At 39.6% G+C, this 24,515-nt stretch overlaps 1 protein-coding gene across 11 annotated transcripts in view; it reads right to left on the reverse strand.

Annotated features, from left to right (window-relative positions):
- Window positions 1–24,515, reverse strand: part of LOC145351115 (RAC-gamma serine/threonine-protein kinase) — a 317,330-nt gene that overhangs the window by 10,486 nt on the left and 282,329 nt on the right. For all 11 annotated transcript variants that reach the window (XM_080200758.1, XM_080200759.1, XM_080200757.1 and 8 more), the window contains 2 exons: window positions 19,110–19,324; window positions 11,731–11,818 (listed from right to left, as the gene is read on the reverse strand). In XM_080200758.1, coding sequence (XP_080056884.1) covers window positions 11,731–11,818; window positions 19,110–19,324 — 303 coding nt within the window. The remainder of the gene's footprint in view (window positions 1–11,730; window positions 11,819–19,109; window positions 19,325–24,515) is intronic.

Raw genomic sequence — 24,515 nt, forward strand, 5'->3', positions numbered from 1 at the left:
ATGCTGCTGAAAATTTTCCCCAAGTACATTTTTGAAGCTGTTGGCTGTTTAAAGCAGGTACAGTTAAGGGCACCCCTCCATCACTATTCCTTAAATAGATGAAACTGTTATTCCCATTAGTTGGATTTCATTTTCCTTTCTAATCCAGGAAACAATCAGAAATTCAAAATTAGTGTTGCCAATTAACATTAGCAGCAGAGGTTGAGAAAAATACATTTTGACTCAGTAACCAATGGTGCTTTTACACCTGTCCCGAGTATTTATAGGTATCTATCAAAAAATATTCAAATGCAGTCCTAAACATTTTTCAGAAAGCATTCCAATCTTTGAAAAGCACAATGTTTGAAAACAAAACACACAACGACAACCCCTTCCCCCCCCACAATCAGAAAACTCTTATCGGCTATTTTTGGTAACATATCCCATATGCTTATGCTTTATATTAATTAAGTCAAATGTCTATCAAAATTGAAGCCTTTTTTTTTAAAAAAAACTGTGCCAATCTATTGCACATTGATTTTGAAGTTGACATTAAAGAACTTCACGTCAGCGTATGCACCTGACCCAAGATTTTGGATCTTCCCAATGACTTTTCTCACTAGCAAGATCAATTTACAACAAAATATCACAAAGTATTCCCCCGTTCTTTGCCATTCTGTAGTGCATCAAAATTGAGAGATAATATATTGGGAGAAGGTAATATACCCCACACACATCTCAGATCAAAAGTCTTACGGCAATGCTACACATTTGTTCCTAGTATCTTAAAATAACAACTCAAACAAAATTCAACTTCAATTCCAAGTTTTTAGTGTTCAAAACCCAAAGTATAAAATCCAGAAGAACACCTGCATATTCAGATTTCAAGATCTTTATACCCACATTCTTAAGTCTTCTTCCTCAACCATGGTAAAATTTGTATCAATTTGTAGATTCCAATGAATGCGCTGTACCATGTATTTCTCTGTATTTATTGTAATGACTGCAATTTTGCTCAATTCATCAAAAGAAAAATACTGCTTTATATTTTTTGATTTCTGGATGCCACAATAAGCATTTTGCAGCCAATTACTGTTGAAATACAGAAACTAATTATACATGCTAAGGCCACACAAATAGCAATGTGATAAAACTGAGTTTTTAAGTTTTGTTGGTGATGTTGCGAAAACTTTAAATCTCTTCTTGGGACCTCAGTTTTCACTTGTTATCCCAAAGATGGCACCGCAATACCATACTGAAATATCAGTCTAGATTATCTGTTCAAGACTCCCAAGTGGGGCCTGAACCACTTGAAGTACCATGCTTCATTAAGCCAAGGTTGACAAGCCCTCTAATTTGGCACTTTTGTATAAGCACTTTTGGCACTTTTTCAAAGCTCATATCCACATCATTGATGTAATGGAGGCAAACAGATAACAGCCAAACTGCTTATTTAAGTCTACTTTTTGCTTTCTGCTTCCAAGCAACCTTTAAACATAAGTTATATCCCCTTTTAATATAATGCACCTTTTCATAACAAACCTCTTTTGTAGAACCCCTTGAAAATACATTTAAAATATCTACAGCATACCCTTTGCCTGTACATATATTGTGATTTCTTTAAAAAATTTCAGTTACATTAATCAACTCTAATCTACTCTTTACATGTCTTGTTGCACCCCCCAATTATCAACGCCTTTCTGTAGTCATTAATCTTATTCTAAGCCCTGGACTCCTGATGACTGCCCAAAACCAAAGGGGCCTGTTTTAGAGCTTCAAACATGAGGAAGTCACTTTACTATCTAATATGTTCAAGTTAGTCAGCAAGTAAGTCCAGTCACCAAAAAATATTTCTTTAATCCTGGCTAAAATCAGCATTCTATGATAAACTGAATTGCCAGAAGTCATATACAGAAAGTTTGTACGTTTAGAAACTTGACTATTTGATTTGTGAAGTTTGAATAATTAAAACTGATCTGTATCATACAAAGTGTAGTTTTGCGCAAATTACATAACATCTGTAAAAATTACTGCCATTTAAAGTTATCCATAATTATTATCAGCAACTAATATTGAACACATTCAGTGCTGGGACATAGTAATATGATGGTTATGGTACTCGACAAGAAGTCGACGGTTAAGAGTTTAAATAGCATGTTCAAAAAACAGTTTACTCTTTATGGTCTCTAATTTGGCCTCACCAGCCAGTTGTTCAAACAACCAAAACTCATAAGGTAACAAGGATTTTGTATTCAACTCTTGCAAGATTTGCACACATAACGAGAACAAATATAAAGAAATTTACAACTAATCACTGAAGTTTCAAAATTTGCTAACGCATTGATAATATGATACATTTACATAGAAAATACTGAAGTCGAACATCATCTCACTGCACAAAAAACTTGATTATAACCTGATGGATTATATTCTTCATTAAAAAAGTGGATTATTAGTGACGATACTGGTCACTTTATAAATATCAAATCTGTTTAACAGTTTTAAATACTGGAACTAAGATAGGCACATGGAGCTAAGTATTTTGCAACTGGAGGCACGAGTTTCCACTGATATGGGAGACAATTCATTACTATTTAAGCATCAAATTTTATTACAAGATGATAATTCTGTTGTGAGAAATCCTATGCTATACTAATTTCACCCTAGATTTTTAAAAATTTACTGTAGCAGTGTCAACTGATTTGCAACAGAACGTTACAGCTGTGGGGTTTTTTTTTAAGCAAACTGTAAGATACATATTTTATACATTTAAATGGCAAACAATGAAAGTCTTCCCAAGGATGAAGATTAATTAGCAAATTAGAAATCAGTGTTTACACCATCTCTAACCAGACCAAGGTGATGAATCATTTTGGCATCAACCAAAATAATTTTCTGGAAATCAAAATGCCTCATGACATCAATGCCTTGATTCTCAAATTCTCATCCTTGTTTTCAAATCCTTCTATGGCCTCACCCCTCCCCATCTCCAACCTACTTCAGCCCTACAACTCTCCAATGTACCGGCAACCCTCCCATTCTGTCGATTTGATCATCCCAGATTTTAACTGCTCCACCAATGGCAGCTTTATCTTCAATTGACAAGGCCCTAAACTTTGGAATTCCCTTCTGACCATCTCTGGTCTCTACCCTTCTCATCTCATAATGCTCCTTAAAAACACACTCTTTGATCAAGTTGTTGGTCATCTGCCCCAATGTCAAATTTTGTTTGATAATGCTCCTGTGAAGCTTGGGACATTTTACTACATTACAGTTATTACACATAGAAATACACATGGTTGAAACTACTCAATGTACTCATTGGTTTAAATCCCTCTTCTGAACCAGCAGTCAGTGGAAAAATTAAAACTAATTCACTAGGTACTTCAATTTGTTTAGAAACTCCAACTGCCACTGTTTATATATCCAACCACATACATGTGCTGCATAGGAGCTAGAACTTCTCCTGATTGATGCAGGGTAACTCCATGAGACTGTAATTTTTCCCAATCCATTCTTTTTGGAATAACATTTCATTAGTCCTAGACATAAAACTGAGGTAAGGAAAAGTCAAGTAGCAGAATCAATACCTAACCTGCCTTTTGGCAGGCCAATCAACTAGGACTTCTTTTAAACAAAAAGAAAAAATTACAGAGAGCATGGATGCACTGGGTTGAAAGGCACAATGAGAAAATAAAATAAAAACAAAAACTTTGCTTTGCACCAAATTAGCTTTTTCTTTAATTCTTTTTTCATTTCCTAATCAACTCATTGCCTTATTTCCATGCATTCTTTTAACTAGGAGATCCTACAATAAATATCTTTTCAGCTTTCTTCTCACACTGCTTTGTAACCATCCATCCATTATTGTTTTTTAAAAATAAGATCACGTCAACCTTTTACACCAGAAGTTCATTGTTCTACCATCACAGCCCGATCTATTTTAGTGAACAGCTAGAAAAGTAAATGCGTGCACAGTCCATGAAATCAGAGTCAGATTTATTTTTATCCTTACCAAAACCTGTAACTAAACCAGTAGCTACACCTTCCTAATAAAAGCTACAGGAAGAGATCTTAAGATGCATGTTGCCAGATTTGAAATCCAAATTTCAATGTCATGGGCAGTGGAGTGAAAGTGCAATGATATCCAATGTTGAAGCAACCTACTATTCTTCACTGACTGCCTCTGGTTGCATGAAACAATATATTAAATACAAAATGATTATTTTATTGATAAATTATTGTGGATACAATTTCCACAAAATGATTTACGCTGCTATTATTCTGGCCACTCTAAATGGAGATTTACCCAAGCTTCCTGGATATGACCTTACGCAAATATGCTGGTTGAATCTTGGGTATAAAACTGCAATGAGCAATTTAACTAGCATAGGAACAGAAGGCATGATCACCTGTGGTGGAGCGATTCTAACTGGGAATGCACTGGAGGCCAGAATTAGAAGACAGCAGATAATCAGGAGGGTTGTAAGGCTGTAGATCACACAGATAGAGTACCATCAAATCAGAGCTTTATGTTAATGCAACTTGGAGGAAGATGGCAATGGCATGGATTTCTAACTCTCATCCCAGGACTGCAGAAGAACGCTACAGTAAGTTCCAGATATAGTGCAAGCAAAGTAACACACTGCAGACCATTCCACTTTCTTCCTTGTGCAACAGGTATCATCTTGTTAAAAGCTAAACTTAAAGAATAATGCTCACAATGATCTCTGGTTAAGTGTCCCCAACAAATTATTCTGCACTATAACTCTCCAAAACACAATACCAAATCTTTTCATCCAAAATATGCTAACTATTTCACCTCTCCCCATGCTGTTTGCCATTTACTCAACTGCCAGCTTTAATTTACTTACCACCTTGCAGGAGGAATTAGTTCATAATGCCCAAAGGCAGGCATTAATCTTAATGAATTACTCTTAAGGCATTAAACCTTAATCCATTTAAGAACATTGGTTTGCCACATGCAACCATTCAGTTCTTGCTGTACAAAATGCCACGGTCAGGGTGCACCTTACTGTCCACCTGGCATGCTTGTGCAAAGCACAAGTAGTCACACTCTTTTACCCAATTCCTATACAAAAGGATGATGCCTCCCTATTCTTTCCTTTTACCATTTAACAGCAAATGGGCAGTACAGCTGAAAGGATATGAGGATAGGGACCATACCAGCCAGGATTTATAGCTGCATGCAATACTTTACTTCAGGATAGTAGCTGCTGCCAGGTTACAGGCCAACCAGCTCAGAGCATCCTAAAATCAAAGGCAGCAACATTCTCTACTAGCTGTCATGGGGGTAGGACTTCTCAGTGAGGTAACCCATTTGTGCAGTACTATAGTTTGTTCAGTCCCCACAATTATGGCTCTTAAGCGGGAAAAGGAGAAGGTGCCCATCATCAGTGTGATTTCCTCACCTGAGTACCCCTCATATTGGGCTGTGAGGGGCACGAATCAAAATTTGCTGTTGCTCAGACTTTTAAGGAGCAGTTAGAAGAAACTGCAGGTGTCTTTTGGCCATTCATAAAAAACACAAGATAATGTTTCTTACTTTCAATGATCACCTATCAGAAACCCTCATTTCCATCTTTAACAGCCAATTCTGATAGCTGTTGCACCTAAAAGTAACACTTGGAACTTACCTAAATAAATAAAATATAGCCATCAGGACATTTCCTGGATAAGTACAAGAAATGCCCTGATGCTGCCTGGCAGCCACAGGCAACTGATGGGCAGAACATGGCATGGCTCAAGTTACAATTAATATTGTGATAGTTGGGATGGAAAACAGTTTAAAAGTGCACAAGCACCAGAAACACTCCCCCACCCCCCCAAGTTTCCCTGATGCAAAAATGGTTAGGAATCAGTGAGAAAATTCAGTCCACATATCAACCACCTACTGTAGGCACCTCAAAAGTTATACATCTCTCTGCAAATGTTCTTTCTCACTTTGTTTTTCCTCCTCCCTGTCAGACACTAACTAGGGACCTGCATCCCTCTCAGAGTACAGAGTACAATGCAAAACCTCTGCTTCTCAAACTCCATTTGGAACATTCTGCTGCCACAGACACACTTACATCAAATTGTAAGCAGGTAAAAGCTTCAATCAGCTAGCAGTCTTTCAATTCTATTTCCAGTTTTATCTGCTTGGCTCGTTTGTTGATTTTTTTTCTTGGAAAATTGGAAGACTGAAGAATAGCTAATGCCCTCCTTTGCTGAACTGCTGCAAGGAAGCTTGAAACACCAGATTGAAAACAAGCAGCTGAACAAACAAATAAATAACGTTCAAAAAAAAATCAGGGTATTCACATATTAAACCATTAAGCCTTCATTTGTTTTCACAATGCACGAGTTATTCACGAGTAAAGTCAGGATACATAGTGCAATAACAGTAAGCAGAAATGGGCCAGTGATAGGTGTTATGTAATTGCTTTCAGGTATCAAGAGATTTCAGACTTTATTAGGGACAAAAGGTATTTACTGATAAAGAGAAACTTGGTATACAGCTTTGCAGCCCTAAGCTGCCTTGGAGCAACACTCCAGTTTCTACATGCTTACTACAAGGCTACCAGATGTATTCTGCCCGCGAGAGGATTCCACCCTCTGGGGTGATCATTCACTCTCGATTCCCATTTGTCGCACAAGTCAGGAGACCCTCTTCTGCTGTAGTCTTACAAAATCAGACACCACAATCACTGCATTTCTTGCCCTATAATTTTTTTTCATATAATCTTCAAAATCGATTTACTCAACCCCACATTCTAAATAAACATTATACACAGAAGTTAGATATTCGCAAATCAACGTAGTGATTGTTCAATGTTGAGATATTGAGGCTTGCACTTAACACTTTTATTCGTCGGCTTCAACTATGCAGAGTTCCAAACATGGCCTTGCATGAGATTCTTCCATACAGGTTTGCTGCTTTCCAAATTCAGCTCTAGATCATGCGTTGACCATAAACTACATAGTTTACTTTGTGGATGGTGTCACTCTCCAATTCTTCGTGAATCCTTTTCTGTGTCAAGTACCTTACTCTAAAATGCATGTAATTCATCAAGATACAACACAATCTTATGTCTTGACAGATCACTCACAATCTTGATCTGTTACTTGTGAAGGAACAGTCATAGTACTTGGTTTCTGGTACGTAGATTATGTGATGAAGTTCCTTCTTTTTCTAGTATTTATATTCAACATCTTTCCCATTAATCACGTTATCATATTAGTTCTTGTGCATTTCTATTAGTGTGACCATTTCAGCATGTAATCTCAAGTTTCCTTCTCTGCGTGAATTGCTGCTTTGTCTAGTTCTCTCTGGCATAACTTCCACAGCAGAGTGATTTCATTTTCCAACCTCTTTCTTCTATCTTCCACACCAACAATTTCCTACTTGAAACCAAGTAGCTTTTCGTTTCATTCTCTACTTCTGCAATTCATTCAGTTTAATCATTCTAGAGTTTCTTTCATGGTGAATCCAATATTGTCATCTAACAATATTTGATAACAGTCTCTCCCTTCTCATGTTTTTAGACAACTGCCACATTCCTTTTATTGTAGTTGCATGCGACTCTGCTTCTTTGTTCAACATTTCTTCTTCTTGCTATTCATTAGACAACTCCCTGAATTGCTAACTTGTTCCAACAATTGTGCTCTCTCTTTAGGTTTGTTCATTGTTGAGTCATCCTCAGCACGCAAACACCGGACAGTTTCTGCCTCTCCAGCATGCCAATTCTCAAGCACATTTATATATTTTACACAACTGTAGTTCAATTGGATCTCTAGAGAATTCCCAGTAAAAGCTCTAGTCTAATTTCTGCTTCAACAGTATAGTAACTCTTGCGGTAAATGATACAGGACATCCTACATGAGTGCCATGGATCAAATCTTTGATGCATTTCATTCAGCGAAGCAGTTCTCTCACTCATCACAAAACTGATGACATTCACTAGATAGAATTTCCTTTACAGTTCTCAACTTCCATGCTATAACTTCTTGTTGCTGAGTTTCGCTTGTGCTTTTTCTCTCAATCCTTTTGACCTTTTATTCACTTCTTCATGCTCCTAACTTCTTCACTGTTTGCTGGTGAATGCTGTACTGTTTCTCACTGGCCCTAACAGATTTCCAAGCTACTTCCACCTTTTGGATGATGCTGGTTTTTCTTCATCTTTGATATAGTTGGGTTGCTTCTCAATTAGATTAGGGTCACTAACACTTACCTCATTGTCTATTTGCTGTAGTTGTGAGGTTAATTCAATTTTATTTGTTTACTCTCACTATTTCTGCCTGATCACAACTTCATTGGCGTGCAGTTTAAAACTTCAAGGAACTTCTTATTACAGTACAAAAGCATGAAATGCATTTGAAGCTTGCCTGCTTTCTGCTCATCAGTTGGTTATTTAGGGTCCATCAGCGCTCCCCTTCCAGGACCCAATGGCACCTATTCTGGTGTTGCCTCTAGTTTTGAGGGCTTATTACCTCCTCTAAGCTCCAGCATAGCCTCTTCTCTGAGGTCTTAAAGTCTTCCAAAGAGATCTTGCATCGCTTATGGACCCCTTTTGAGAATTGTTCTCTGATTATCCTGTCCCTTTGACCCTTCTTGTGGTTGCTGCATTAAATGCTGTACAACTTTAAATGTATTGCTACTTCGAGACTATCAACAGCCACAGCTGCTGCTGTTCCTCTGTCTGTGCCTTTCCTGTGCTTCTGGAGTTTTGGCAAGAACCTGCACCTACTCCTTTTGGACCTTTTTTAAACTGTTCAACCTCTCTTCTTAGCTGGTGAAAGATTGTTTCAATGATATCTGCAGGTTTTTTTAATGCTTCTTAGCTGCCTAAAAAGTCTTTTCTTCATTGTATTATTCTTTATTTATTCCACTTAGTGCTGTCCATTTCAGAACAATCATTTTCTTAAAATTTTAACTTATTTTCTTTTCCTTTTTTTGTAGACCTTCTCTTGTTTTAAAACAGCCAATCTTGATTGCCTGTAGTACCTTATTGCAGTGATCATTACCTGAACTCCCTGTAGGCTCTGTCAGATTGGGAGATCTGCACATCTCAGTTTCTCACTTTTCTACATTTCTGGGATAAGCCTTGCAGCTCCAAAGCTTTTCTTCCCCCTTTTCTCTTTTTAGCCTCTGAACCTGTTTAACTACGGCAAGACTCTACTTTTTATTCAAATTTATTTTTTTCAAACCTGAAACACAGCTTTCTTCGAGATGGGCATATCTTTTTTCACTTCCTTTCTTTTCTCTTTATCTCAAGTACTATTTTTCTTGCTCCTGAGGGCTAATTTTTCTTCATTTTAATTTTTCATATCTTTCCAAAACTCTTGACTCGCCTGCCACACTAGGTTCATTACTTTGCCTCTCAGGGTCTGGCACGATCCGGACAACTATCGCTCTGATAGGCATGTGAGTGGGTATCTCTCTTTTCCAAGCTTCAGTTAAATTGGATACTGACAGGTAGATTATGGCACCAAATTGGTCCACCTTGCTATCAATATGTTATGTAGTGGCACTCAAGCGTCATCAAGACATATCAGACTTGGTTAGGAACAAAAGGCATTTATTCATAAAAAGAAACTGGGTTGCAGCCCTAGGCTGCTGTGGAGTAGTGGTCCTATTTTCACACGTTTACTACGTGGTTTCAAGATGTATTCTGCCTGAGAGAAGACTCCGCCTTCTGGGGTGAACACTTTATTAAAGAGACATACACTACAATCATTACATTGGGCATGAGCTAGGTGAAAAAAGGCTAACAAAGGGTTCCTGCAACGTGTGTGGAAGAAAGAAAACACGGACTGGGAGGAAAGGTCTTGAAGTGCATGTATAGTCTTCCTTTTGGTGCCATACAATCTGGAGTCATATTACTGCTCAATACTGGCATGAATAGCTGCAGTACAAGGAGGGGTATGGGGAGGATTTTGGGAATTGAGGCCAGGTTAGGGACTGCAAGTCAAGCTGATAGGTCAGGCGAAGTAAGCTTTTGAATAATATTAAGTTAGCAAGGATCAGAAACAATAGATATAAATGTATATAATTACATCCATGTACAAACCTGTTGTGTTCAGTACAAGCATGAGGATAATGGCAATTACAGATGGCAAGATTACACTTTGTGAAAGTGACCACAAGATTTCAGGAGGCTACAACTTAACATGGGACTGTGGATAGCACTCAATACATGGCCAATATTTAGATAAAAATGGACCCGAATAAGGGTACTTCGCAGACACCTGAAAAGTTTAACATCTCAGTTAACCAGTGTTTGAGGAATATGGGATTTCTAGAATGTTGATCTCAAAACATTGAACACGGGTCAATATGAGAGCTCATGTTGAGGCAAAAATAAGGTGAATGGCTGTTGTCAACTGTTATTTTGCCATGGTGGCTTGGACTGTAAGTATTAACCATGCACATTTATGACAAACTAACTTTGCTTCCAAATCCACCAGAGAACCAATTCCCTGGCTACTTGTCTACTAGAGACTTTGCAGCTTCATGAAAATCCATTGTATCTAAAAGATCTTCACTCCACCAAAAGGATCAACTCAACTAAGACATTAGGCTTGCATCTTTTGAATTACACGAAAGTATGGGGAGACTACAGTTTCCCAGTGATATGTTCTTGGCGATGTCTCAGCAAATCAGAGTCAACCTGCCAACCAATCATACCACTTTTCTCCTCATGTAAATTGTTGCCATCACCTGAAATTTGATTGTCTTGTGTTTGTCCTAATGAGTGCAAAATGAAAAGTTTCAGCAACCTGTCTCTCTTTTCACCAATATTCAAGTTCTATACAACGAAGTGATAATTTAGAAATAGGGATATAATACCGTAAACTGCACCTTCTGCGAGCTCAGTTTCCCACTGGCCTCACAGGATCAAAATAATTTTCTTCATTGAAGTTTTCTCCACTTCCCTGGTCAAAGATACCAATTCATTTGGGGTATGTTTCAAGTATGACAAAACTTCTGTTAACCCTCTTAGTGACTATTTCACGCAAATGTTTGCTGGTTATTCAGTCATGGGGAATATCAGAGTCAATTCAGTCCTGTTTCCTCTCAGTATCTCACATTTATAGCAGAAGTTATTGGAAAGTATTCTTGCGTAATTGAATGTTATTTTCTTCAGTGCAGGAGGCTTGAGTCAGTAGAAATGCTCATACTGCCGTCTTAGCTTAAAAATGGGCATTTCTGGTCTGCCTGACTCAATTGTAATTGTACAGCTTTACTAACTGGGCCAATAGAGCTTCATAAGATTTTAATGTTTACAGATGATACAAAAATTCCAAAAGAGAATCTCTCATGGTAATGATTAATTAATCTTTCCATCAACTTAAGATAGTGACTGATTGTAAGAGCATAACAAATAAATCAATGTAAAAGGGCAAATTCATAAACACCTTGCACCTACAAGTGTAAAAAACTTATGTTGACATCTTAGAAAAATTCAGCTGTTTTTCAGCTAAAGTATTCCAGAATCAACATATTCTACCTTGCTACAGGGAATAATCCACTGAAAGCATGGAGAGCAATATAATCATATTTAAGATTTTAAATTAAGCGTAATTTGAAAAAAGCAAATTTCTTACTTAAGAAATTCTTAAATGTTCCGATATTTCAAGTGTGGATCTACTTAAATCCATATATTATTTTTCCAACTGCTGATTAATATAACCATTATTTGACCCCCAAGTTGGCATGCCAAGAATGGATGAACAAAGTATACCAACCTTTTTGTCATAAACATCTTGCCAGTTGATTCCACTAAAAAAGCTGTGCTGCATGATGTCCTTTGCATCTTCTGGACCTCCACCAAGCCTGATGGCAAAAATAAAATGAATTAACAGTGCATATCCAATTTGTCAAAACAATTCCCCTTCACTCCTTCATGATTTTGGTGCAGGGACATTTGGTATTTGCTGTCACAATATAACTAGATTGTGTTGTTACTTACTTGAAATTCATATTTATCTGATAAGACCAAAAATTAAAACTCAAATATAACTTATGTTTTTAAAAAATGTTTTTTGGTAAGAATTTACCAATTTGTTTATTCTTTCCATCAGCTACAGGTTACATGCTACTGAGAGATGAGGGGACAGTGAACTTCCCAATCCACCATGAATATCTGCCAAGTATAGATGCTGTGAATGGTTAGGACTGGTGCTATGGTTAACACTGCTGCTCTCAGCTCCAGAGACCTGAGCTCAATTCCAGTCTGGGCAATTATCTAAGGGAGTTTCACACGTTTTCCCTTCTGTCTGCATGGGTTTCATCCGGGTGCTCCAGTTTCCTCCAACTGTCCAAAGATGTGCAGGGTAGGTGAAATGGCCATGCTAAATTGCTCCATAGCGTACAAAAATGTGGTTAGGTGGATGGCAAGGGAAATGTGTGGGGTTAAGGGATAGGGCAAGGGAGAAGGCCTTGATAAGATACTTTGTCAGCAGACCCAATGGCCTCTTCTGCACGTGGGGATGCTATCATTTTATGAAATATAAAAGCACAATCTTTGGATACAACTTTCTCATAAATGTGTTCCTCCTCAAAAATTAACAAATCATATGACAAGCTAAAAAACTGCTTCTGGAACCTAAACCGAGCAGTAGCAGTGCAGCATTCTGGCTCACTGGGCCATTATGAACATTAGCTCGTCCGCTGTACAGCCTGGTAACTGGTTAATAACGGTGTTAGTCTGAGATGAGATCATCACCCAAACTAAAGAAACAGAAATTTAAAATGGGAAAGAAAGACATGATTTAGCAATAGAACACAATTTACCTCTGGGACCTTCATTCTGTTCCATTTCAGACTGATAAGCTACAAAGACTGTTCTAACACACTGAACTATAGTGCTGCTTCTGGTAGAAATAAACAGTTGCTTCTAAGTTATTCATCTGCAAAGTATACTAGTTCCTGCAAAGTACCAACAGCAAATATCTTTGCAACTCATCACCCAAATTGTCTTCTTTTGCCTGCTTGTCCTGTAGAGCAATACACTCTAACAGCGTTGCCTAGTACAAACCTTTACGTAGATCTGGGAAGTCCAGGACTAGAATGGTGGCTTCCTGGACAGATTCTGTCACCAACAGAAGCCATTCCACAATGTAAATCACTTATTAGCAAAGCAAGTTCAAGCACTTTCAAGCCAATAGCTAGCAGGCATACATCCATACCAAAGGACTGTCTGTAATTTGACACTAATTGTCAGTCACACTCAGGAGCCACAAGGAGAACAGATGTAAGAGATAAATGTAAGTTTAAAATGTTGGGAGAAAGCCCGAATTATAGTTAGAGGCACAAAGAGATAGTTGTAGATTGGTTATTCTGGGACCTAGGTTATAAGGCAAAGACAATCAAGTAATAATTCACCATGAATCATAGCAATCCACCAACTGGACCATGAAGTATTGAAATGCACAAAAATCTTAAAATATCAAGAGGTATTTTGCACAGACAAACATAGAAACATAACTAAGCATCTATTCTGTACTACACCAGGTGTGGATATAGATATTGGAAGTGAAAAAACTCAAATTTTGCCACCTCAAACAATATGGAAAAATTTAGAGGCAAAAGAAATGAATAACTAAAATCTGTCCCACTCAAAATATATGAATAAAAAGGACGAGTTAAAAAATCTAAACTGGTAGGAATTGGGACTAAATTTTTTGCAGAGTTGGAAGGTCTCTGGGGCCAATTAAAAATAGTGGGCAGGACTTGATTGTGGGATTCCCACCCCAACTTTTGCTGGTGCGCAATAAGGGCATGGGTAGTGAGCTCAGATCCTGCACTTCTCACTGGCTCCATCCTGGGAGTAGACATTTCCTAGTCCTCCGCAATTTTTGTTTAATCAGACCTTCTTCTCCATAACTTGTGGTTCACGGCCCCATGAAGAATTGTGAACCATACTTAAGTCCCCATTAAGTTCTCTCATTCAGTGAAATTTCATTTTAATGTCATGGATGCAACAGGGCTGGCACATGTATTAAGCGTCATTTTAGCGTCATTTCGCACTATGGCCAAAGGAGCATGTGAGATTCCATTTTGGAGCATTCTCTTCCATTCCAAGACTGCCTCCTTTAGATAAATGCGAGGTGATGCACTTTGGTAGATAGAACCAGGCAGGACTTACTCAATTAATGGTAGGGCATTGGAAGCGTTATAGAACAAAGAGATCTAGGTGTACATGTTCATAGCTCATTGAAAGTGAAGTCACAGATGGACAGAGTGAAGGCAGCATTTGGCATGCTTGGTTTCATTGGTCAGAACACTGAAGTTGTATAAGGCATTGGTAAGGCCACACTTAATACTGTGCACAGTTTTGGTCACCCTATTATAGAAAGGATACTATTAAACTAGAAGGAGTGCAGAAGAGATTTACTAGGATGCTACCAGGACTTGATGGTTTTGAGTTATCAGGAGAGGCTGGATAGACTGGGACTTTTTTCTTTGGAGTGTAGATGGCTGAGGGGTGATCTCACAGAGGTCTATAAATAATGAAGGGCATAGACCACTTAGATAGTCAATATCTCTTCCCAAAGGTGAGGAGTCTAAAACTAAAGGGCATAGATTTGAGGTAAGAGGAGTGTGTTACTAAAAGGGTCCAGAGGAGGATTTTTTTCCCCCCACAGAGTGGTGAGTGTCTGGAGCAAGTTGCCAGAGCTAGTAGTTGAGGCGGGTACAATTTTGTCTTTTAAAAAGTGTTTAGACAGTTACATGAGTAAGATGGCTATTGAGGGATATAAGCCAAACGCAGGCAATTGGGACTAGCTTAGTCATTTGAAAAGAAGGCAGCATGGACAAGTTGGGCTGAACGGCCCATTTCCATGCTGTAAACCTCTTTGACTCCATGACTCCTTCTGTCTCTTTTCCACTTGCCAACTATTGCCCACTCGTTGCTCCCCGCCCGACCCATCCACTCGCCATTCCCTTGTTCAACCCACCCATTCACCACTTCCGAAGTTGGCAATTTCTCCTCAATTCAGTTCTAAATGATTGGTGCTTTGTCCTGAGACGGTACTCTGTGTTTTAGATTTCCTGAACAGCGGAAACATACTCTCAGCATCTAACCCTATCAAGCCTCTTCAGAATCTTATATGTTTTAATGAAATCACCTCTCCTTCATCTTTGGAAGGAATAATGCAGAGAGGAGCTATGTGATAAAAGGTAGACAGATTAGGAGTATAGAAATACAGAGGGACCTGGGAGTGCAGGTTCACAAATCCATGAAGGTTGCGTCACAAATGGAGAAGGTTGTTAGGAAGGCTTGTGGAATGCTAGCCTTTATAGGAAGGGGTATAGAGTATAAAAGCTGCCGTCTAATGCTTCAGTTGTATAGAACGTTGGTTAGACCGCATTTGGAGTACTGCGTCCAGTTCTGGTCACCTTACTACCGGAAGGACGTGGAGTCTCTGGAAAGGGTGCAGAGGAGGTTTACCAGGATGTTGCCTGGCATGGAGGGGCTGGGTTACGAGGAAAGGTTGGAGAAACTGGGACTATTCTCCTTGGAAAGACGGAGATTGAGGGGGGACATGATAGAGGTATATAAGATACTGAAGGGAATAGATAGAGTCAATAGTGAGAGACTGCTCCCTAGACTGGGTACAAATACGAGAGGTCATGATTTAAGGGTGAGGGGGGAGAGGTATAATTTGGAAGTGAGAGGAAGGTTCTTTACACAGAGAGTTGTGGGGGTATGGAACGCGCTACCGAGTAGGGTGGTGGAGGCAGGAACGTTGGACTCGTTTAAGGTTCAGTTAGATAGACACGAGTGAAACAAGGATGGAGGGTTATGGTAGGGGCTATTAAATAAGGTTAGAACCTCGGGAGACACCGGAAAAGCAGACTTGTAAGATTAACGTTTTTGTCTTTTTATTCCGCAGGTGGAGGTCCACCTCGTTGTCAAACGAGGGGCATGCATAGGGTGGGTCGTGCGTGGGCTGCTCTTGGATGTTCCGGGAGTGGCCTAGTACTTCGTGTTGGTGTGTGTGCTTGATCCTGGACCGGTAGATGGGCGCCGCAACAGCTCGGTGACTAGCACTGCTAGCTGTGCAGATACATGGATTTGGGGCTGTGTCTGTGGGAGTTTGTGCATTCTCCCTGTGGTTGCGTGGGTTTCCTCTGGGCGCTCCGGTTTCCTCCCACACCCCAAAGATGTGCTCTTAGGCTGATTGGTTTTACCAAATTGACACTATTCTCCCCTGAATCTGGCTACGTTAGGGGTTCCATTCGTAGACACGCAGGGTAGAATAGGTGTAGGGTGATGCGGCGGCGCGGGCTCGTTGGGCCGAAGGGCCTGTTTCCCGTGCTGGGTTGTTCTTTGTTTGTTCTTTGTTTAAACCTCAGATAGTACAGGCGCAATTTAGTCTGCCTCCCCTCATAAACAATCTTGTCAACCCAGGGATCAGTGTGGTGAGCCTTTGCTGCACTACCTTCAATTTAAGTATATCCTTCCTTAAATAGGAAGACCAAAATTGTACACAATATTCCAGATGTGATATCACCAGAACTCAGGGCAACTGTCACACTAGTTCTTTATTTCTGTACTTCAATACCCCTGCAATAAAGGCAAACATGCCATTTACCTTCTTAATTGCTTGTTGCATCTCCAAGTGTATTTTCAGTATTCCTCGTTTGAACAGACCAATGTCTGCTTGAGCATCAACACTTACAAATTCCACACCTTTTAAAAATTATTCTGCTTTTCTATTCTTGTGGATAACTTCACTTGGTTGCAATATAATTTCTCTGCCAATGCTAACGTATCAACCCCCAACTCCTTGAGCCTTCATCTTGCCCATGAAGCCTTCTGCATGGCATCTTATCGAATTCCTTTTAGAAATCCAGGTATATTACATCTACTGGTTCCTCTTTATTTCCCCTGTTGCATAATTCTTCAAAAGAGCTAACAAATTTGTCAAACTGGATTTCTCTTTTGTGAAATCTTGTTAATCATTTCTAGTCATTCTATACTTATCCAAATTGTACTTTTTAAAATTTCTCAGGAAATTAAGGGATATGTGGAGGGGTTGGAAAATGGAGTTGAAGCCCAAGGTCAGCCATGATCATACTGGATGATGGAGCAGGCTTGACAGGTCATATAGCCCACTCCTACTCCCATTTTTTGTGTTCATGAGATGGTGTGGTAGTTGCAAGCACAATTAGATCAAGAGTTGGTATTTTGAGGTGATAATGGCAGATTTATACAAGTGAGAAACTGTACTGCACAGGGAATCATTAACAATATTGGCTAGTATGGACATCAGAAGAGAAAGTTGGACAACTTAGTGGACAACAGTCAAGGAAGCAGGATACTGGTCTCATCAGCAAGATGAACTTGAGAGGAGGAAAGCTGGGAGCAAAACTAGATGCATACTGCAAATGAATCTCAAATATTTCATACATCTTTTTGCAGATCTCTGACTCAAACTTATTTTAAAATAAGATTAATTTTTTTTAACATTTATTTATTAGTTTAATAACTAGGCTTACATTAATACTGCAATGAAGTTGTGAAAATTCCCTAGTCATCACACTCCAGCATCTACTCGGGTACACTGAGGGAGAATTTAGCATGACCAAAGCACCTAATCAGCTCATCTTTCAGACTGTGGGAGGAAACCGGAGCATCCAGAGGAATTATCAAATATTTGTTGAAATAATAGAACAGGCATTGTGCTTTACATGGTGTAATATTGCTGCCTTTACAAAATAGCACATCATCTAACTTACCATAAGTAATGCTACATGAAAGGCAGTAATATTAAAAACAGCATGTTTGTTCACACGGACATCACAATTCATGACAGATGCAATGCAATCTTAAAATACTGTGTGCTTCTCAGCTGCAGCTTGAAACTGACAAAACACATTTCAATCAATTCTTTGGCCAGTTAAAGTCTGGGCATGTGCAAACTTAATTATTAGCTTTGTGGCCTGAAATAATGAAGTTCCATCTTAACAAAATAACCATTGGATAACATAACACTCTTATAAAACAGCACATCTAACTCAACATGAGCAGCACTTGAGACACAATTTTTTAATTATACATCTAAAGTATTGTCCCCAGTGCATATCCACCCGACAGGTGCAAAACAATTGTAAAGAAAAGGTCAGATATTTTATGTTCTTCTGAGGATGAATTTAGTAGGAATGTACTGTGCTCTCTGAATGTGCTAACTGACCTCACCAATTTATACATTTACAATTACCAGGGCTCCCACTAGGAGTGCTTAAACAATGGTTTCCACCTGCTAGGTTAACAGATAATCATGACTGTCGTTCTCCAAACCACTTGAGAACACTGATGTATAAATCTACTAGTACTTTATTCATTTTAAATTTGCACTAAACATGCATTCATAGCCTTTCCTGAAAAATTAATTGAGAAAGCACTTCAGCCCGAATTTTAACCAAACCGGCCAACAAGTATGTGACAGGTTGAGGACAGATTCCCTTTTACATCCCATCCAATTTTAAAACTGGATGGGATATATGGCTGACTTCCTACTTGAGCCCCACCCCCCTCCTTAAGTGAGATAGGTTAGAATCATAGCATTGGTTACATTCACTATAATGAAACTACAGCATGGTACTTCTATCCAAGCAGTCCAAGCTGGTTGCATTATCAGTGATTGCATTCTGGTGTGCACAATGTTTCTTACCCAAACCTAACAAAGCAAGAGGCTTCAATCTAATTTCTCGTACGGATTTTAGAATATTCACAATGTTTTATGAATAAGTGAAATTTTAATCCTTGTTCTTAAACTACCCAAATTTTCTCCTGTACAATGATACACAGGTTCATACCAAACATTTTTGTATAGATACTGGTAGATGTACATGCAATTTATTTCACACTGCAAACACACAATTCCTCCATAGGTCCAAGAACTGTTCAAAAAAAAAACCTAAACACTTCAGAATCCTGCAGCTTTACATTTAGCCAATAACCTGAACTCCACTCAGATTTGCCTGGAAATAATATTGTTCCACAAATTACCCAAGACACTAGATATATAGCAAATTAGAAACAGACCACAATATGGAATACAAATTTTAACATTTCTGAAGGGAGTTTTAACAGAGAGGTCATATAATTAATTACCTTTTATTTGGGTCTTTTATAAGCAATCCAGAAAGTAATGATTTTGCATCTGATGAAAGAGTTCTGGGAAATTTAATGTCCTCCATTAGGATCAATTCAAAAAGCTTCTCATGATCTTGGTTGTAAAAAGGTAGCCGGCCACACATCATCTCATACATAACAACACCCAGACCCCACCAATCAACAGCACGGCCGTAGTCGTTGTCTTCTAAAACCTATACAAAAAGTAAATAAAGGACATGTTTGCCATAGCTCGAATACCAGTTTTTATTTTGCTCAAAAGTATTATCAAAAATAAACTTAGACAACCTTGGAGTTAAATGTCACTAAAATCACATACATTAAAATGGTAGTATTAAAGTAAAAAAAATTATCCAAGGCTCTCATTCTCAAGAGAATATATTTTTCTGCATTATTGAAAGTTTAGCTTTTTTCCAAAACCACCCAAATTTTCTCCCTATGAAAATTATAATATCCAGGTTTATATCAAACATAGTCAGTCCTTGCTCATCAGTTCAGCAAGAACCCAAAACATTTTTCACATTATTTTTAATATAATTCAAACTGTCTTATAAGTTTCTCTTAGCAGGGGACATTTAAACTACAGTTTTATGCTGAAACATTCTGCTTGTACTTCAGTGCAATGAAGGGAGAAGCAGATTGTGCCAAAATTTAGACAGATATAGCAGGATTTTATAGAGATAGAGTGAGAGATATCACAGGAACAATGAAAGCTTACACAGGACAGAGTTGCCAGGAGTCAGTTTGCCAGCAACATGTCTAGACAATTGATGTTGCTTGGCATGATGTCTCAGATTTGATACAAGATTTTTTTTTAAATAAAGCCATTATGCTACAATTTTGACACCATTTGCCACCCTTGCTTATCAACAGAACTCCAGTCCAGTTTCAGGAAACAATATTTATCACAGCTCCAATGTAAATCATTTTTTTGATTCTAAACTGCAGCCCATTTGTGAAGTAGCACTTTCCTGGGTATTTTCAAAGTGACACCACTAGGCAAAAAAAAATGTTCTGAAAAACGAGTCCATATGCATGTTAATGTTTAAAGCCTTTTCTGCAACTGAAAGCTTCACGTGATGATTCCAACGATGGATCAAACATACCAACTGTCTTAATTTTCCCCATCCCTAAATGGGTAGAAACCATAAAGGATATACAACACAGGAAGCCCAACAAGTTAACGATCTGATGATGGATGGGCATGTGCCTATGAAAAGGGAGGACAGGAAAGGCAGGATTCAGGAACTGTGGATAACCAGGGAAATTGAGAGCCTAGTCAAAAAGAAAAGGGATGCATACGTGAGGTGCAGGCAACTAAAAAACAGATGAAGTGTTTGAAAAATACATGGAAAGTAGAAAGGAGCTCAAACAGGGAGTTAGGAAGACAAAAAGGGTCACAAAATGTCTTTGGCAGACAGGATTAAGGAGAATCCCAAGGCATTTTACAAATCTATTAGGAACAAGAGGGTAGCTAGAGAAAGAGTTGGTCCACTCAAAGGCAAAGGAAGTGGATGAGATCCTTAATGAGTATTTTGCATCAATATTCACAAAAGGGACACATCGATTGATGGTGTCTCAGAGGGCTATGTAAACCCTTTAGAACAAGTCGAGGGACGGGGGAGGAAGTGTTAAGTGAATTAAAAAACATTAAAATAGACAAATTGCCAGGGCCAGATATCATCTATCCCAGATTACTGAGGGAGACAAGAGATGAAATTGCCGGAGCCTCTAACAGAAAACTTTGTTTTCTCATTGGCCACTGGTGAGGTTCCAGAGGATTGGAGGATAGCCACTGTTGTCCCGTTATTTAAGATTAGCAAGGATAACCTGGGTAATTATAGGTCAGTGAGCTTGACGTCAGTAATAGTGCAATTGCTGGAGAAGATTCTTAGAGATAGGATCTCTATACATTTAGAATTGAATAGTCTTGTTAGCAACAAACTGCGTAGTCTTGTATGAGGGAGGACATGTCTGACTAATTTAATGGAGTATTTTGAGGTGACAAAAATGATTGACGAGGGAAGGCTGTAGATGTTCCTATGTGGAATTTAGTAAAGCATTTGACAAGGTCCCTCATTGCACCCTGGTGCAAAAGATTACATCATACGGGATCGGGGTGAACTAGCTAAATGGATTCAAAACTGGCTTGGCCATAGAACAGAGAGGGTAGCACTGAAGGAGTGTTTTTCTGAATGGAGATTTCTAACTAGTGGTGTTCTGCAGGGATCAAATTGACTTGACGTAGCTAGTTTGATTAGCAAATTTGCGTTTGATTGGTGGAGTTGTGGATAGTGATGAAGATTGCCAGAGAATACAGCAGGAAATAGATAGGCTGGAAAATTGGGCGGAGAAATGGCGGATGGAACTTAGTCCGGGCAAACATGAAATGATACATTTTGGTAAATCCAATTTAGGTGGGAGCTACAAAATAAATGGCAGAACCATTAGGAGCAGCAACACAGATCTGGGCACACGGGTCCACAGGTCCTTAAAAGTGACAGCACAAGTGGAGAAGGTGAAGAAGAAAGCATATGGCATACTTGCCTTCATTGGGACAGGGCATCGGGTATAAAAATTGGCAAACTACGTTACAATTATATAAAATGTTGGTTAGGCGACATTTGGAATACTGTGTCCAATTCTGGTCACCACACTACTAGAAGGATGTGGAGGCTTTGGAGAGAGTACAAAAAAAGGCTCACCAGCATGTTGCCTGGTATGGAGGATATTGGCTATGAGGGGAGATTGAATAAACTGGGATTGTTTTCCCGGAAAGACAGCAGCTGAGGGGCGACCTGATAGAAGTTTGTGAAATTATAAGGTGTATAGATAGGGTGAACAGTTGGAAGCTTTTTCTCAGGGCAGAAATGACGATTACAAGGGAGCACATGTTCACGGTAAGGGGGAAAGATTCAGTAGAAATGTACAGGGGAAGTTTTTTTTTACACAGAGTGGTGGGGGCCTGGACTGCACTGCCAAGTGAGGTGTTGACGTAGATACATTAGCAACATTTAAGACTCATCTGGATAGACATATGAACAGACGGGGCATAGAGAGATGCAAGCGGTTGGTCTAGATAGGACAACGTGATTGGCGAAGGGCTGAAGAGCCTGCTCGTACGCTGTACTGTTCTTTATTCTTTTGTTCGAAGGATCACGTAAACTTGAAAAGTTGGCTGTATTCTCTCCCCACAGATGCCATCAGACCTAAGATTTTCCAGCATTTTGTTTTTGTTTCAGATTCCAGCATCTGCAGTATTTTGCTTTTATTTAAGTCAGTAACGGTAATGTTTATATTCCCATTTTTCTCATCCAAGTCTACCATCACAGCCATCTAATTCCTTCTCCCTCATATGCTTATCTTGCTTTGTTTAAATGCACTTATTCACTTTTTCCTCAATGCTTGTTGAGCTTCGCTTTAATATACCGGCTCATTTCGACCACTCCCTGTGCTAGAAAATTCCACATTTCACTACTCTTCAGATAGCGGTTTCTTCAGAATTTCTTTTGACACCTTGGTCATGCTTTTCCTAGCAAATCCAACCACAAAGCTGCGCTCCTGTTGCTGGCTTACAAGCAAAAACTGAAACGGGAGAATCCATCAAAGAAAGTCATGCAATGTTGATCTGAGGAATTAGATGATCGCCCACAGGGCTGCTTGGAGTCAGTATTTGAAAACTGTGGTCAGCCTGAACAAGTACAAGTACACTACAGTAGCTGACTTCTACTGTGTGCCGAAGAAGCAACGCAATGTGTTCCCCAACCAGAAACCATGGATGAACAGGAATATCCACTGCTTGCTGAAGTCTAGATTTGAGGCATCTGAGTCAGGTGACCCTGATCTTTACAAGAAAGCCAGATACAATCTAAGGAGAGCCAAAGATGCCAAAAGACAGTATCAAACCAAGCTGAAGTCCCAGCCACACAGACCCCCGCTGACTATGGCAAGGTCTGCAAGACATAACAGGTTACAAAATGAAGGCATATAAAATTACCAGAACCAACATACCCCTTCATGATTAAGCTCAATGCATTATATGCCCATTTTGCGAAGAGGTCAGTGAGAGCATGCCCTCCACCCCAGAAGCCTCGGATGAACTTTTATCCGAGGTCACCATTGCAGATGTCAGAGCAGCCTTCTTGAAGGTCAGCCCACAGAAAGCAACTGGTGCAGATAAGGACTCAGATCTGCTGCGGACCAGCTGGCAGGTGTATTTGCAGACATCTTCAACCTCTCTTTACAATCTGAGGTCCTTATCCGCCTCAAGACAATGACCATCAGCCCGGTACTAAAGAAAAGTTAGGCAGCATGCTTTAGTGACTATCATTCGATGACTCTGACGTCGATCATTATGAAGTACTTCGAAAGGTTAGTCATGACACGAACCATAGGCTGGGCGAATGGGCCAGGAACTGGCAAATGGAATTTAATGTTGGCAAGTGCGAGGTGGTCCACTTTGGTAGGAAAAATGGTAGGAAGGGTTATTACTTACGTGGAGAAAAACTGCAGCAGGCAACGGTGCAGAGGGACCTCGGGGTCCTTGTGCATGAGTCGCAAAAACCCAGCTTGCAGGTGCAGCAGGTGGTCAGGAAGGCGAATGGGATGCTGGCCTTCATAGCGAGGGGGATTGAATATAAAAGTAGGGAGGTCTTGCTGCGGCTGAATAGGGCATTGGTGAGGCTGCAGCTGGAGTAGTGTGTGCAGTTTTGGGCGCCGTACTTACGCAAGGATATTTTGGCCTTGGAGGGAATGCAGAGGAGGTTTACTAGGCTGATACCGGAGTTGAGGGGGTTGAGCTATGAGGAGAGGCTGAATAAATTAGGCTTGTACTCGTTAGAGTTTAGAAGAGTGAGGGGAGATCTCATTGAGACGTATAAGATGATGAATGGGATGGATAGGATAGAGGTGGAGAGACTCTTCCCGCTCAGAAAGGACAGTAGGACTAGGGGGCACAGCCGCAAGATAAAGGGGGCGCGGTTTAGAATGGAGTTGAGGAAGAACTTCTTCACTCAAAGGGTGGTGAATCTCTGGAATTCTCTGCCCGTTGAAGTGGTGGAGGCTACCTCGCTAAATATTTTTAAGACGCGGGTTGATGGGTTTTTGATAAGAGAGGGGATTAAGGGTTATGGGGAGAGGGCGGGAATGTGGAACTGAGCCACAACAGATCAGCCATGATCTTATTGAATGGCGGGGCAGGCTCGAAGGGCCAGATGGCCTACTCCTGCTCCTATTTCTTATGTTCTTATGTTCAATTTGGCCTCCCAGGCTGACTGGATCCACTACACTTCACCTACCGCCACAAAAGGTCCACAGCAGACGCCATCTCCCTGGCCTTGCATTCAACCTTGGAACCACTAGATAACAGACACCTATGTCTGACTC

The sequence above is a fragment of the Carcharhinus amblyrhynchos genome, chromosome 12, assembly GCF_965287045.1.
Source record: "Carcharhinus amblyrhynchos chromosome 12, sCarAmb.v2.hapA, whole genome shotgun sequence".
Lineage (NCBI taxonomy): Eukaryota > Metazoa > Chordata > Chondrichthyes > Carcharhiniformes > Carcharhinidae > Carcharhinus > Carcharhinus amblyrhynchos.